Raw genomic sequence first — 13,300 nt, 5'->3', positions numbered from 1 at the left:
TGAAATTATTGTGGCCATTAGACTTGCCACTAGAGCTTTTTACTTAATGTGCTGACAAGGGGACATATATTTCAGCATGAATTTATTTTCTAATTGGTTTCAACATAATTGGTTTCCTTTGCAATCCAGTGCATTTTATCTAATGAATTTGGAAAACATTAGACTGATGGGGCCCATAGACGTCACCATGCTGTCAAAGGGAGACAGGGCACAAAGGTTGAGAATTGCTAAAGCAGAGGGTCAGAAATGTCAAAAGTATTGTCTAAGTTGGTGAAGTCAAGATTGGAATTCAGGTCTGGGTAACTGAGTAGAAGAGATGCAGCAAGTCTAGGACCAATGAAGAGTGGCGAGGAGGATAAAGTCTGAGAGGGGTTGGACTCTGGCCAGGCTCGATGGTCCTCGGAAATATGACCCTGGCAGGGAATGAATTTTACCACCATTTAAATGATGTAAGCCACGGAGGTGTATTCTCAAGGTAGAATGAGAATGAATGAGCTACGACTACACATGGTGACCTGGATGAATCTCACAAGCCTCATGCTGAGAAAAAGAAACTGGACACAGTCCAGTCTGAAAACTGGTGAAACGAATCTACAGAGAGAGAAGCAAAAACAAAGGGTGCCTGTGGAGCGTGTGGACGAGCTGGAAGCAGGTATGACGAATCTTCCTGGGTTGATGGAATGCCTCATCTCTTGATTCAGTGGTAGTTACCAGGGTGTATACATTTATCAACACTCAAATGATACACTTAAGTTCTGTGTATTTGATGACATGTAAATAATACCTCAGTGATAATAATAAAAATTACTATCTCCATTTTACTAATGCATCAAGGAGGACAGAGAGAAATTAAGAAGTATCCTTACTGACCAATCCACTTGCCAAGGTGGGGCAGTTGGAAGGGAAGTGGGTGCAGTTGACTAACGCTGTGGTTTCTGTGTAGGGAACCCCATACACAAATCCCTCCAAGTGGCAAAATCCACCTCACTCAGAGGAAAATCAAGTCCTTAGATTGTCCCACAGGTAGAATGAATAAACGAATTGTGTTATAGTCATAGACTGGAACACTCTTCAGCAATGAGAAAAGCTATAAGTACACATTAAACATGACTGGATCTCACAAACATAACTCCAAGCGAAATAATCTAGTTGTAAAACAGGACATAGTGTATGATTCTAGTAAGTATGGAACAGGCAAGTTAAGCTATGGAGTTAGAAGTAAGAATACGGCTACGCTGGCATGGGGATGTTAATGGCAGTGGTCACGGCGGGGGGCCTTTGGGGATGTTAGTCATGTTCTCCTTATTGAGCTGGGTGATGTTTATAGTGGTTGATTTGTGCCCTTAGAAATAATGGCATACATCACTGAAACAGTTAAGGCTCACAACCAAAAGCAGGGGTTCTGTGTTCTATGTAAATGGTGCCTCCTGGATTTATGCAAACCTGCAGCTCTGCTTGGAAACTGGTTGTCCCTGAGTCAAATCCAGGCCGAGGATTGTGGCTCACACCTGTAATCCCAGTACTTTGGGAGGCCAGGGCAGAAGGATCACTTGAACCCAGGAGTTTGAGACCAGCTTGGACAACATAGTGAGGCTTTGTCTCTACAAAAAATAAAAAAAAATTAGCAGGGTGTGGTGGCGCATGCCTGTGGCCCTAGCTACTTGGAAGTCTGAGGCAGGAGGATTATTGAGACCAGAAGTTCAAGGCTGCAGTGAGCTGTGATCACGCCACTGCACTCCAGCCTGGGTGACAAAGTGAGGCCCTGTCTCAAAAAAACAAACAAACAAAAAATACAGTTGACCCAAACATGAAGAGGGAATGTGATATTATGCCAATGCCATGGAGCCATCTCAGGGGCACTTTCCACATGCAGCAGAGGGACCACTACCCCCACTTACTCAGGGTCCTGCACGGAGCCTCCCACACAGTGGAATCTCTCAGGCACGGTTTTCCAGTCTTTAGCCATTTTCACCATGGCACCTGCATCAAGGACCCCGTAGCCAAAGAGGTGATTAAATTCCAGGCCGACCCCATTGCGCCGCCACTGATGGACCTCGTCGTGAAGCTGGTTCCGTTTGGAGGTGAGCACAGTCAGATGCTGCATGTCCCGCCAGGTCAGACCCAGGCTGGATACAGGAAGCAGAGAGCAAGAGGGCAAGGGCAAAAGGCAGGGTGAGAGAGGGAGAGAGGCACAATGATTAAGAGAAATATTACTCAGGACACAGACCTCTCGTAAGATTTTGGAATCTCTGTGAACTCTCAAATTCAAGGGAGGGTGTCCATGCACTATTCAAAACCACTATAGAAGTCAATTAAAGAAATCTTCTTGCTTTTCTTACTTACATAAATTGATTTCAAAAGTCTATTCTAACACACACACCGGAATGGCTAAAATGAAAAAGACTGACAATGTTAAGTGTTGAATATGTGGAGCAACTGGAACACATGTACCTTGTGGATGAGCGTGCAAGTAATTCCAACTAAACTGGAAAACTGTTTGGCTGTATCTTCTAAAGTTAAGCTTAAGCTATGGCCTGGAAATTCTTTTCCTAGGCATATACCTGACCAAATGTGTACATATTCACCAGACCTGTGTACTAGAATGCTCCTAGCCCCAAACTGTGAAACCCCTACATGCCATCCAAAAAATAGGGAGTAAACTAATTGAGGTGTAACTTATAGAATGTGGTGTACTATAGAGCAGTGAGAATGAATGAACTCCAGGTACTCTGAACAACGTGGAAAAATCTCACAAATACCATGTTGGCCTAAAGAAACCAGGCAGAAAAGAGACTATAAAGTATGATTCCATCTGTTTAAAATATAAAAACAAGAATGACTAATCTATGCTGTTGGAGGTCATATTAGTGGTCAGTCTCGTGGGGCAGTGACTGGAAGGGGATACAGGGAGCTTCTGAGTGCTGGTCTTACTGTCCCTTCATCTGGGAACTGGCATGTGGGTGTGTTCCATTTTTGAAAAGGAGGGTACCAGTTCTTCAAGGGTAGAGAAATTATATTCAGCATATTTATATCCTTAGTGTCCAGGATGGTCCTTGGCACATTGTTTGTTCAGTGAATAAACTAGTCTTCTTGTAAATGTTATTGTTTTTGGAAATTAGTGTCTATTACTACACATTGTCTATGTTTTTCAAATTGCAAATCATGATTTGTTTTTGGGCCAGGTTATCGCACAGGTTGTTGGGACTGCACATGAAAATTTTCTCCTAGGGGCATTGAAAATCTCATGGCTAGGGCCTCATCCCAGACCAAGTAAATCAGAATCTCTGGGAGTGAGACCCAGGCATTGGAAACTGTTAAAACTTCTCAGACCATTCCAACAGACAGCCAATGTTGAGAACCAGTGATTTAATGGTTGGTGTTATTATTTTAAAAAATGAATGGAACAGAATAGAAAAGCAGTATGCACTGCACATAATACAGGAAGCTATTTTTTCATGAAATACTTGGAGGGTAGCTGTGTGTGTGTGCTGAGCTGCAGTGCAAAATTTATTACTCACCGAGGATTCTGGTCAAAAAGTTGGCAAAACCTTGCACTACAGTTCTCTTCAGAAGTCAAACAATTCAAAGGACCAGGAGCAACATAACTCATTTGATAAAATTTCAACATATGCAAAGTTCATTGGTTGGAAGATCTGAATCAGAACCAAGAGTTCAAATGATCCATGTGCTCTTGAATGCAGACCTTCTTCTATTAAGAAGCAAGTTCCACACTTGGACACAGGAAGGGGAACATCATACACCGGGGCCTGTCATGTGTGTGTGTGTGGGGTGGGGGGATGGGGGAGGGATAGCATTAGGAGAAATACCTCATGTAAAGGATGAGTTAATGGGTGCAGCAAACCAACATGGCACATGTATACATACATAACAAACCTGCACATTGTGCACATGTACCCTAGAACTTAAAAGTATAATTAAAAAAAAAAAAAAGAAAAAAAGAAAAGAAGCAAGTTCCAAGGAAGGTCAATGCTTATTTGAGGAGATTCAGAACATGTCTTGGACATATGGTGTAAAATGACGTAAGTGGTGTAAAATGGTGTAAATGATGTAAAATGGTGTAAAAGTTCCTTAAGTTGATTATGGCTAAAAACTGAGTGTTTTGCTGGAAGGGGATTCTGAGTTTATTAATCTCAGAAGTGTTGACAAATGAGGATCTAAATGACCAGAGGGCTGGCTAGCAGGTTTCTCATTTCTCATCTTTGCCATGAAAATGGGCTGTACTTCTGATGCCTGGAGAAGGGCTCCCTTAAATGTTTCTCTGCAGATTTATTCTCATGGGGTGCATTTTAGAAAGAGAGAGAGTGTGAGAGAGAGAGAAATAATGTTTCAGAACAAGGAACTTTTCACTTTTGAGATAAACCACAGCATAGTTCACTCTCCAGTGTAACTGAGTCTATGACACTGTTTGACCTGCTATTTGCATATGTCTGAAGAGTAAAACCAGGTTCCTTCTAGTATCCCTTCTGAACGATTTAGGAATTGACAGACTACAATATTCTGTAAAGTAGGTATTTATCTCATCAACCTGCTTTAATTGTACCATAGCAGCCCAAGAATTACAGGTGATAGTTATTAAATAATTAAAAAATAAATTTATGGAGTATCTGCGATATACAGGTCACTGTTTTGGAGACTGTAGGACAAGAAATGTGACATGTTCTTCCCTGTTCTCAAATGTTTTATATGAGTCGGGAAAATAAGATGCAGATATATGAGAAGGTACTGCGCAATGAAGTGATTGTATGGATGTCTGTTGAGTGTCTAGCACATTCAGGCATCGTGCTAACTCTGGGCATGTCAGACGGATGTCCCTGTCCCCACAAGCTGATAGCCTAGGGGGACAGAGGGACAACTCAGTATTGAAAATGTGAGGGCTGTCATGATGGGGAAGCTCAGGATGCTGAGGGAGGCATCAGTGGAGCCCCTGTGTTATCCTAGTCAGGAGTTCTCACTGTGATCCTCAATCCCCTTGTGTCAGGACCATTAGTGACATATGTGAATTTCCACCTCTCCTGAATCAGCATCTTGGAGATTGTGGGCCTGAGAATTTTCATTTAATCCAAATGATTCTTCTGTACAGTGATGTTTGAGAACATTGGTAGTCTGGGACAGTGGTTCTCAACCTTGTCTGCACATTGGAATCACCTGGGGATGGTTAAAAAAATGATGTCCAGGCTCAGAGGTTTTGATTCCATGGATTCCTCCAAACATTTAGTATTTTCAGTATGCAGCAAACCTCGTTCAGGGGAGAGCTTCCTAACTTCCTGGACGGCACTTGTGGGGGTGCTGGTGAAAAATAGAGCTTTCCAGGGGCTCCCCTGGGGATTCTGATTCTATGGATCTCCAGTGGGCTTAGGGTATCTGTGTTTTTAACAAGCACTCCAGGATTCTGATCATCAGGAAATCTGAGAAACTTGGGTCCAGGGGTCAGCAAGCATCTCTTAGGAAGTGGCTGACCAGGAGACTGACTTTTTGTTTAATGTTTAATTTTTAATTTTTGTGGGTACACAGTAGGTGTATATATTTATGGGGTACATGAGATATTTGGATACAGGTATGCAATGCATAATAATCACATCAGGGTAAATGGGGTATCCATCACCTCAAGCATTTATCCTTTGTAGGAACCTGACTTCTAACAGAATGGATTGTTTTTCTCGTGTGCAAGGCTGTTCCCTCACCATTCTCTTTCAGAGCATAGTACTTCTATTTACAGCATCAAGTTCCCCTGAACCCAATGAACATTTTCCTCCTAATGATCAAGGCAGCAAAAGTAATTTAAAGTCAGCACATGCATCTTTAGAGAAATTGAAAATGGAAATGTTTTAAAGATGATGCTGTAGTCTTAAGGTTGGAGGAATCACTTCTCCTAACATCTGGTAAATTCTAGAAGTCAACAGGAGAATTTTAATCCCTTTACTTGTTGGATCTGATCTTTAACTGACAATGTAAACTGTGTGACCTGGAGCAAGTTGTTTCACTTCTCTGGGTCTTGTTCTCTTCATCATAAGAGATGTTTGGAGTCGTAAAAGATCCATTCATTTTCTTTCATTTTTAAAATTCTGAGTCTATCCTCTAAATTTTGATAGGATTAAAAAATAATTTCAAAGGTTGGATTATTTCCAGTCTGAGAAAAATAATGCATTTGTGAGTCAAGCTGGTATTTTCTCCATAGCCTTTGTTTGCTCACGTCCTATGAGGACGTGAGAGGAAATTCAGTTTTCATGACTCCCTGGTGTAGTTGTGGTGTGGAAAATCTCATCTCCAAGAAAGTGAAACCTGATTTTGTGCATCATGTTTGAGGAAGAGCTAACTCATTCACTGCAGCCCATTGCCATGGCAGGATGAGTGGTGAGCCCCACAGGAAAGACAGTGGCAGGGCCTTTTCTGTGTTCCACAGAGAGCCCAGTGGAACAGGCATCCTAATGCTTAAAGCCAACTGTGTGAACTTGGATAAGTTACTTCAACAATTCGAGCTCTAGCCTTTACATCTTTAAAATGGGCATAAGGCCTTATAGGTTTGTTGCAGGATGTAAATGTAAATTATGTATGTAAAGTACCTAGCACAGTGCTGGACACTGAATAAAAAGACTTTATTATTATTAATGATAACATATATCACATATATCAGAAGTTAAAGTAAGTTAGATTACTATTTCCTAAGTATTGACCACAATATTTAAAAGTATGTAAGTGAACATTTTTCAGCTTTAAGGCATATTCAACCTTAAAAATCACCAGACATCCAATTAAAATATTAACTTCCCTAAAAAAACAATATTTCAGAAGCAGAGCTAAAATATTCCAGGAAGTCATTGGAACCTTATTGATGATCTAACTTGCTACCTTTTGTTGATAAGACAATAGAGATCCAGAGATGAGTGATTGTCCACTTAGATGTCAGAAGACATTAGCAGTTGTATTTCCCTCCATATCTATCTTTTCTCCTTCCTTATTAAGAAAACTTCAGTTTTATTCAGAACAGCAATGCATTCAGCTATAAAATTACATTTCCCAGCCTCCCTTGAAGTGTGGCGGTGGTCATGTGACAGTTCTAGCCAATGAGAAATAAGCAGAAGCCACTGGGTGGGGCTCCTTGGAAAACCCCTTCAACATGGCTGACTCAGCTGGTTTCTTTCTTTCTTTTTTTTATTTTTCTCTTTCTTTCTCTCTCTCCTTCTCTCTCTCTCTTTCATTTGTTTATTTATTTATTTTTTTGCCCTTTGTGCTTCTCCTTTTCCTGCCTGAAGTGTAAACATGGTGGCTGGAGTTCCAGCACATCTAGAGAACATGAAAGTGGCAGAGCAAAGGAGCAGAAAGCTAGAAAGAGCTGGATTCCCTGATTCACAATGGTACCCCGGTACCCTAAACCAGCCCTGGGTTCCTTATCTCTGTATTTTCTTTCACATGACAGAAAAATAAACCCTTGTTTCTGTTATTATTTGGATTCGTTGTTTCATGCAGAAACATTAAATCTTGACTGAATACCAACACCTAATCAGAGGCAGAAGCCAGCTACCCACACTCTGCACCCAGAGTCATAGATTCACAGAGCTATTGCCTTATTGATCATCCTCACACCCTAGTCCACAGATCAGCGACAGGCTGGCAGCTTAAGTATTCCTGGGGAACAGGCATTGAAAAGTCAGGTTCCTGGGCCACCCATCCCTAGGGATTTGTATTCTATGAGGCTTGGGTGGGGCTTGGGAATGTAGTTTTTAAAAAACTTTACCCAGTGTGCTCAATTTCACTAGCTATGAGGGAAGTGCAAATTAAAACTACAATGTGACTCCACTGCACATCCATAAGAATGCTAAAATATAGAAGACTATAAATACCACATTTTGGCAAGGATGTGGGGCAACTGTAATTCTCATATACTGCTCAAGGTAGGGTCAATGGGTACACCCACTTCAGGAAACTATTTGACGATATCTACTAGAATTGCACATACGTATATTAATGACCCAACATTTTGACTCCCTAGTAGACGCTCAACAGAAATGTATCCGTATGTTCACCAAAAGGCATGTACAAGAATGTTCCTAACAATATCACTCATAGTAGCCCCCAATGGAAACAATCCAAATATCCATTTATACAATGGAGTGATATTCAACAATGAGAATGAACGACCTATAACTACATACAGGAACATGGAGGAATCTCTTGCTCTGCTGAGCAACAGGGCACATAAATCGTCTGTTTCTTGATTTGGGTGCTGGCTACATGGGTCTGTTCATTTAGTTAAAATGTCATGGAGCCACACCTAATGAATTTCTTTCTATATACTATACTCGCTAAAGAGTTTACATTAAAAATCCATCCCCTGGAAGGTCAGTTTTGGAAATGTTGTTCCAGTCCAGCATGTGGACCACTTTACTCCAGATGATTTTCTTGAGTCAAAAACTGATCTTCTTATGACATCTACCCCTCGAGCCTAGCTCACCCTCTAGGACCACAGAGAAAGCACCAGGTCATATGAGAGAAACCTAAATATTTGAAGGTGGCAGTCATCCCCCACTAAAATTCTTTGAAATTTCTCTGATATTGGTGATACTGGGAGATGGGAGCAATATTTCCTGTGACTCAAGTAGGCATTTTCAAGCATTAGGCAGAAAAGTACATTATGATATTAAACTACAAAGTGACAACTGGTTAGGAGAGAGAGATGGTTTTCTTTTTCTCCCCTACAGTCACGATGGGGGAAGTGTTGTTCTCTCTCTTTCAAGGTCCTGATGGACATACATTTAGATAATTTGTTGTTATGCATGAGCACTTCCTGTAACCTTATCTCAAGATAAGAGAGAGATGAGCTGTGGGACTGCTCTGTGGAGGCCCTATTCCTCAGCCCTCTGGGCTCTCATTTGGAGTATCTCATCCTGACCAATGGTTTTCACTTTTGGCTATTGGAGCCGCTTTGCCTAAAGCTAGAGATGCCTTGGAGTTTACTTCTCCAGAGTAGCTCTTAGCCGATGACTGACTCATATAAGAATATGACAGTCCTGCTTCCTTGCCTGGAGGTAGAACAAACTCTGAGGCCTAATTGACACTCGGGATTAGACTGAGGCCAGAACTTTTGAAGTTGAACCTTTGCTTGGATTCTTCCCCATCCCTAACTTGTTTCCCCTACTCCCTTACTGCCTTTCCTGGGATCCCTTCCTTAATAAATCACTTGCACCAAAATCTCATCTCAGGGTCTGCTTCCAACCTCAGAAAGTTGGTATTTTGAAGAATTTTAGGACCGGCTCCCGTGATGGACTTACCCACAAGCTGCCAGGTGTTATATTTTTTTCCTCTTTATGCCAGCAGGGAATATTAAGTTCATGATCATTGCTTCAAAACAAAGCATGCCTGAATGGTGACTGCATTCTTTTCTGTAGGATATCTGGACGTATGTGCTAAAAGAATGGTGACTAATCAAGGCAGAGCCATGAATCTCTAGGAGTCCAGCAGCCTCACTCCTCCACTTTGATTTATTTAGGTCTTCCATTTGTGTGCCTATGGATCTAGGCATAGGCATAGGATTTTGTTTGTCAAAAATCCAGAAGACTGGGAGTCAAGTCCTGACCTCTGAGGTTGAAAGGGCAACCAGAAACCCTTCTCGCTTTTGGAGCACTCCTGTTCCCTGGCTCTGCGCAGCTCAGCTACAGGCAGCAGGCTCTGCTAATTGTCTCCTTGCGGATGCAGTGAGCAAGGCCAGCTCAGGCTCCAGGGCCCACTCAGACCCTGAGATGAACAGTTTTATCTTCAGGAAATGTACATTGGATATGAGTAAATTTTGTTTTCTGTGCTTGATAGGGCAGAGGTCTCTGTGCCTAATAGTTGAGCTTTGACCAGTGTCTTGGCATCATACATTTTCTACCTGAATTTTGTTAGAAGAATCAAAGTTTAGACTTGTCCAAAGGGAGGAGTCACTCTCAATTTGGGGTCTTATCTGTAAAGGGAGGATAATTATGCCTTTTCTTGTGAAGGTAGAGGGTTGAACTAGGTAATCTGTTGAAGCCCCTTTCTATTCTAGGAACCAACTCCTGCCTCCTTTGCAAATCAGAAAATGCACTGCATATGTGGAGAGAGACAAGCAGGGCTGCCTAGAGATTGACGCTGGGAGCCCTGGTTGCCTAGCAACTCTGCTCTCCTTCCCCAGGAGACTGAATCCAACTTCTCACAAGTTGCTGGGAACTGCATTCTCTGACAATTCTCTACACAGCCGGCACTTACACTAACACTATGTGTGTGGTGTCTGAAGCCCATGTGTTCATTCTGTGGACATAAGGCCAGCCCCAGGTATCATTAAAAGAAAGCAGAGTAGCAGGTGGGCAGGTACCTCCACTGCTACTCAAATCCAAGGTGTGTTCAGCAGTAGCAATATGTGGCCTCTCCATAGGATGGTGAGGACATAGGAGATGGTCTCCTCTTACCTTCAGCTTGGAAGGTTTCCCAGGAAAGCCCATATCTTGGTCTACACTGCATGACTTTGCCTATCTTGTTTCAGTGTTAAAAAGTGAATCCACTTCACAAATTAACAAATCTTGAGTGGGACCACTTTGTTTGCCACATGTTCTGAAACACCAGCTTGGCAATTTGATTTGTCTTCAAGTAGCTGATTGTGAATATCACTGGAGTAGAAGAGCCCAGGGATACACAGAGGATAGAGGGGTAAATTTGATGAAGAAAGAAATATCTCTGTGCCTTCACTGGGTATCTGAGTAAGTTGCTAATACGTGCTGCTGGGTGTTGTGCGCTCCCAGGAATGTGGTTTTATGGTGTGTGTGTGTGTGTGTGTATGCACACGCACGTGTGCTGGTGGGCACATGGGCCACTTAGAAATGCACAGCAGAGTTCATTGGCCCTGACTATTCATGGCCTCTCACATCCACTTTTCCCTCCATGGACACCTGGCATGTGGGCAGAGAGACACGTGTTAGTCCACCCTGCAGAGCTGGCCCTGGACCCAGAGCTATGAACATACTTAGCCTCCAGAGCCAGTGCAAACACTCCAGCTGCCTCGGGGGCAGCTGCAGATGTCCCAGAATGCCTCAGAGTGCAGTTGCCGTACAAATCTGTGGTTGCCTGGAAGGGAAGATAATGAGTAATGAGTGAATAAATCACGCTATTTTGAACCCCCGCAAATGTGGAGCAGGGGATTATCTACTCCTTTTATTTATTTATTTATTTATTTATTTATTTATTTATTTATTGAGACAGCCTCACTCTGTTGCCCAGGCTGGAGTGCAGTGGCATGATCTCGGCTCATGGCAACCTCCGCCTCCCAGGTTCAAGCGATTCTCCTGCCTCAGCCTCCTGAATTAGCTGGGATTACAGGCACGTGCCACCATGCCTGGCTAATTTTTGTAATTTTAGTAGAGACAGGGTTTCGCCATGTTGACCAAGCTGGTCTCAAACTCCTGACCTCAGGTGATCCACCTGCCTCAACCTTCCAAAGTGCTGGGATTACAGGCATGAGTCACTGGCCCCAGCCTACTCCTTTTATTTAACCTATGCTTTGCTCCCAAGAAGATTAAGATGAAACTAAGGATAAACTTAGCATCCATATGCCTCTCTTTTGCCCTAGGTTTTATCTGAGTTTCCTAGTAGCCCACGTAAAAGGGGATACATAGTCAGTTATAGTTACAGTGTCCACAAGATAAATGAGTTGTTCAAAGAAGCATATCTGTGGCTATTCCAGAGACTACAGAGAGATTTATTTCCTGAAACCTAAAAGGAAACATTATGAAGTGGAAAGTGATGTCAATACCCCCACCCTAGGTTTGTTGCATCGGGACTGGCCCTTGGAAAGGCCAAAGGCCACTTCATCAGCATTTCTTTTTCCTTCATGGGGGAAAGAAGGCATTCCCGAAGAGGAAAGAATCAACATGCTCAGCTAAAGTCTCTCTAGAAGGGCAGGCTATTAAAACATGTTTCTCTACATCTAAAATCCACGGAGAGATTCTGAGATGTGTTGAGTCAAGACAACCCAATATGTGGGTATCACCTCCACAACTCTTATTTAGAGGGGAGACTGGTAATCAGATTTTTAAAGGACTTTCACAAAGTGAAAAACCTCATTTTCAATGTTTGTGAGAGCCAGGGTGTTCATTAAAATCATGTATAAACGACAGGAATTCTTCCTCTGTCTGTAGGATCCTCAAGAGAGCTTATTATTTTGAGGAAGAAATTACCAGGGAGGTTTACGGGCATCTATTGAGCAAAATTATAGTACTCGGAGGAAACTCAAGGCCTTTAGCCAGCCGAAGTGGAAAGAGTCATAAATACGGGTTGAGGACGAATTTACACCACCGAGAGGTCTTTGGGGTAGGGAGTGGAGCTTTCAGGCGTGAGAGTGAAGTGTCACCTCGCCTGTCCCTGTCTGCTCTGCCCTTCTCCCTTTCTGTCCATACAACTTACAGGATAAGAGGGGTCAAAGCCCCCTTCTGTTTGGGAGGAGCTGGCACATTCTTCATCCTCCCCAAGACCAAGGGGGAATGCAGGAGGGCTCGTGGGAAGGACAGGCTTTTAAGGTCTGCGTCCCTTCCAGGTAAAGGGCTTCTCCTCGCTCACGCAGGGGCATGGCCATCTTGCCAAGTTGGGATCCCACGTGGGAGCGTGGGATCGAAACACTGGATGGTACTAATGATTTTGTCCTGAGCTCCTGTCCTCCTGTCTTGAGAAGCCTCAGTGGAGATGGGTGCAGCCAGTCAGGATATAACTCATGCATGACTACTGAACCACCTACTAAATCCTGGTTTGGAGGTGTAAGAAAAGGCTGATCTGTGAGCAAAATCTCCAGAGAGGAAAAGATCCAAAAAAGCTTATTATGCTTTACAGATGATGTATTTCCCAGGGGCTTGGAAAATTCACCATTATACCTAGTTGCCAAGAAAGGAAGATTTTTTTTTCTTTGCTCAGAAAAGAGCAACAAACAATAAATCTATGATTATTAATCTTTTTGTTCTAAAAATCATGGCTCCATTTTAAAACATGATGAAAATCACAACTCTTTCCCTGAGAAAATAACAGATGTGTGTGCAATTTTAGGGGGTTTATGGATCCAGAAAAGTCCATCCATGAATGTTGTTTTTTAAATTGCTATAAATAAACAGATGGGTTCTTGTTTCAGACAGGGTTACAGTGTGATGCCTTGGTTCTTACAATGAGTTAGTTATTCTTGTAAGTGATGGAATGGGGCACCTGATTGGTAAACCAGACTTCATCATTACTTGTAAGCCAGAAACAATAAACAAGAAAATCTATGGAAAACGATCCAGAAAAATCCATC

At 42.5% G+C, this 13,300-nt stretch overlaps 1 protein-coding gene across 1 annotated transcript in view; it reads right to left on the bottom strand.

Moving 5' to 3' along the window:
• Positions 1-13,300, bottom strand: part of PCSK2 (proprotein convertase subtilisin/kexin type 2) — a 256,990-nt gene that overhangs the window by 15,209 nt on the left and 228,481 nt on the right. The window contains exons 10-11 of the mRNA XM_001138346.7: positions 10,994-11,094; positions 1,899-2,126 (exon numbers count right to left, since the gene is read on the bottom strand). Of these exons, the coding sequence (XP_001138346.1) occupies positions 1,899-2,126; positions 10,994-11,094 (329 nt within the window). The remainder of the gene's footprint in view (positions 1-1,898; positions 2,127-10,993; positions 11,095-13,300) is intronic.

Source organism: Pan troglodytes, chromosome 21 (genome assembly GCF_028858775.2).
Source record: "Pan troglodytes isolate AG18354 chromosome 21, NHGRI_mPanTro3-v2.0_pri, whole genome shotgun sequence".
In the NCBI taxonomy this organism is placed as follows: Eukaryota; Metazoa; Chordata; class Mammalia; order Primates; family Hominidae; genus Pan; species Pan troglodytes.
Note: the sequence above shows the minus strand (reverse complement) of the source record. Positions and strands in the feature narration are given on the sequence as shown.